This window comes from Pelodiscus sinensis, chromosome 30 (genome assembly GCF_049634645.1).
Source record: "Pelodiscus sinensis isolate JC-2024 chromosome 30, ASM4963464v1, whole genome shotgun sequence".
Classification (NCBI taxonomy): domain Eukaryota; kingdom Metazoa; phylum Chordata; order Testudines; family Trionychidae; genus Pelodiscus; species Pelodiscus sinensis.
The window spans coordinates 10,471,673-10,474,150 of NC_134740.1; the positions used below are offsets into that span (position 1 = coordinate 10,471,673).

Sequence of the window (2,478 nt, forward strand, 5' to 3'; positions counted from 1 at the left end):
TCAGTAAAGAACTACAGTTTTGATAAAGAATGCTTCTAACAGTAACAAAGTTTGTAGAAAGAAAGAAAGAAAGAAAGAAAGAAAGAAAGAAAGAAAGAAAGAAAGAAAGAAAGAAAGAAAGAAAGAAAGAAAGAAAGAAAGAAAGAAAGAAAGAAAGAAAGTCAGACTCAAGTGGGCCGCATGTAAGAAGAACTATATCAGTTTATCTCGATGTTACGATATGTTGAAATTTGTCCTCTGCTTATTTCTGAAAGAGACCGATTTAAGAATGGTTTTTCTCAGGCACTCCATGACCTCCTTGTTTCTCAGGCAGTAGATGACGGGGTTGATCATGGGACTCAGGACTGTGTAGAAGACAGACAATATTTTGTGAAGGACTTTGGGCATGTTAACAGTTGGAACCACATACACAGTGATCAGGGTCCCGTAGTAAAGTGTCACCACAATGAGGTGGGAGGAGCAGGTGGAAAAGGCCTTTTGCCTCCCGGTGGTGGACGGGATTCTCAGGATGGCGGTGATGATGCAAATGTAGGACGCCAGAGTCAGTAGACAGGGCACAACAATACACAGGGTAGCGACAGTAAATGCCAGCAGTTGCAGATTTTGGGTGCTGTCACAGGACAGCTTTAAAATGGGTGAAAAATCGCAGAAGAAATGGTCGATTTCATTGGAATCACAGAACGTTAATTGGTACAAGAAGATATTTACTGTGGTGCAGCCCAGAAGGCTACTTATCCAGGACCCGGCCACCAGCTGGCCACACACCCGGCCGTTCATCAGAGCAGCGTAACGCAGGGGGTTGCATATCGCTAGGTACCGATCATACGACATGGCCGCGAGCAGAAAATTTTCTGTAGCTGACATGATACCAAAGAAATATTCTTGAACGAAGCAGCCCTTCACAGAGATGGTTCTGTTCCCAGTCAGGAGACTGGCCAGCAACCTGGGCAGGATGGTGGATGTGTAGCAGGTCTCCAAGCAGGCCAAGTTGCCCAGGAAGAAGTACATGGGAGTGTGAAGGTGCTGATCAGCTACAACTAGTACAATGATGAGGAGGTTCCCGGCCAAAATCACAAGGTAGATCACTAGGAACAGCAGGAAGTAGAGGGGCTGCAGTTCAGGGACCTCTCCAAATCCTAATAGGATGAATTCAGCAATGGGCGTTTGATTTCTTCCCTCCACTTTCTCCATCATCTGTAACTAGAAAAAGAAATCCATGAAATATTGAGGGAATAACTGCAGCAGATTATGCCGTCAGTTACGCTGTCAGAGAGCCGGAGTGGGAGCCACCTCTGAATCTCTCTACTAGAAACATCAAGTTGTCTTTGAACAGCAAAAGGCTCCTGTAATGAATGTGTCGGGATTCCAGTGTAGGTGAACCAGGAGCACGGAACTCAATTGAATGATAGGAATGTCCCATCTAAGGCCAGGTCTACACTACAAAGATCAATCAGAAAAAGAAACACAATTGGTGGTACACAAATTGCACATCTTTTTCTGATTTACTTCCAAAAGAGGCTTTTCTGAAATTTGGCCTGTGTACAGAACATCCCTTCTTCCTCGTAAAATGATGTTTACAATGATGACGAGAAAATGCATCTGCTTTTCTGACATTTTATCGGAAAAGCGGACGCGTTCCTTGACAAAGCCTAAGTCCCTTAACGCCTCTTAAATGTTAAATAAAGACTTTTAGGCTGGGGGTTTTGAAATATCTTCTTCAGATTAGGATCCTATCAAGAAATGTAGAAGACATAATAAAACTCAGTAGAATGGAAACACAAGATATATGTCACTGAAAGTGCTAACAACTTTCTGAGTGGTAGCCTTCCTGTCTTAGCAATCTATCTATTGACTTCTATCTTTATCTGCTTAGGTTTAGCACCCATTCTCTAGATACTTAAAGAAAAAACAGGAAGGGTGGTGGGAGACAGAGCATCATTCTCTTCCCCCACACCCCTTTTCTCTTCTTCTATTTATTTTGAGTTTTCATATCCCCTATTCATAACTCCGGTTATCTGAAGAAATGTGTTTTGCCCACAAAAGCTCATGATACCATCTACATGTTTTGTTAGTCTATAAAGTGCTACGAGACCATTTTTTTTTAAGATATATGGAGTTCACCCACGGGTGAAATTCTCCACTTAGGTAGATGTACATGGCCTAGGTTTGCTCAAGCTAAGAGGATAAAATGAGCTGTGGGAACACGGCATCTAAGGCAGTCTCTTGGAATAGCCTCCTCTTTCTGTACCTAGGTTCTCAGATAGGGTTGGGCTTGGGTTAGGGTTAGGATTCCAGAGCCGGGAATCGCACTGTCTTGGTGCAGGTCAGACGTACTCCATAAGGTACGAACTAACACACCCAAGAGGCTGTGGTTTTCCTGGCTGCTGACACAGCTCTCCTGGATCACAGCAGATTCAAAGAAAAATGGGCATCTTTGGATAGATGACACTAAGAAACAGGCAGACACAAAACACTCTA

General features: G+C 43.3%; 1 protein-coding gene across 1 annotated transcript; it reads right to left on the bottom strand.

The window, feature by feature from the left end:
- Nucleotides 1-213: 213 nt before the first annotated feature.
- On the bottom strand, nt 214-1,194 carry LOC102458527 (olfactory receptor 1M1-like). Its single transcript, XM_014573755.2, has one exon. The coding sequence runs from the start codon at nt 1,192-1,194 to the stop codon at nt 214-216; it is 981 nt and encodes a 326-aa protein (XP_014429241.2).
- Between the last annotated feature and the right edge of the window lie 1,284 nt (nt 1,195-2,478).

Coding starts and splice junctions, on each gene's coding strand:
- LOC102458527 (XM_014573755.2), bottom strand. CDS start 1,194: ATGATGGAGAAAGTGGAGGGAAGAAATCAAACGCCCATTGCTGAATTC.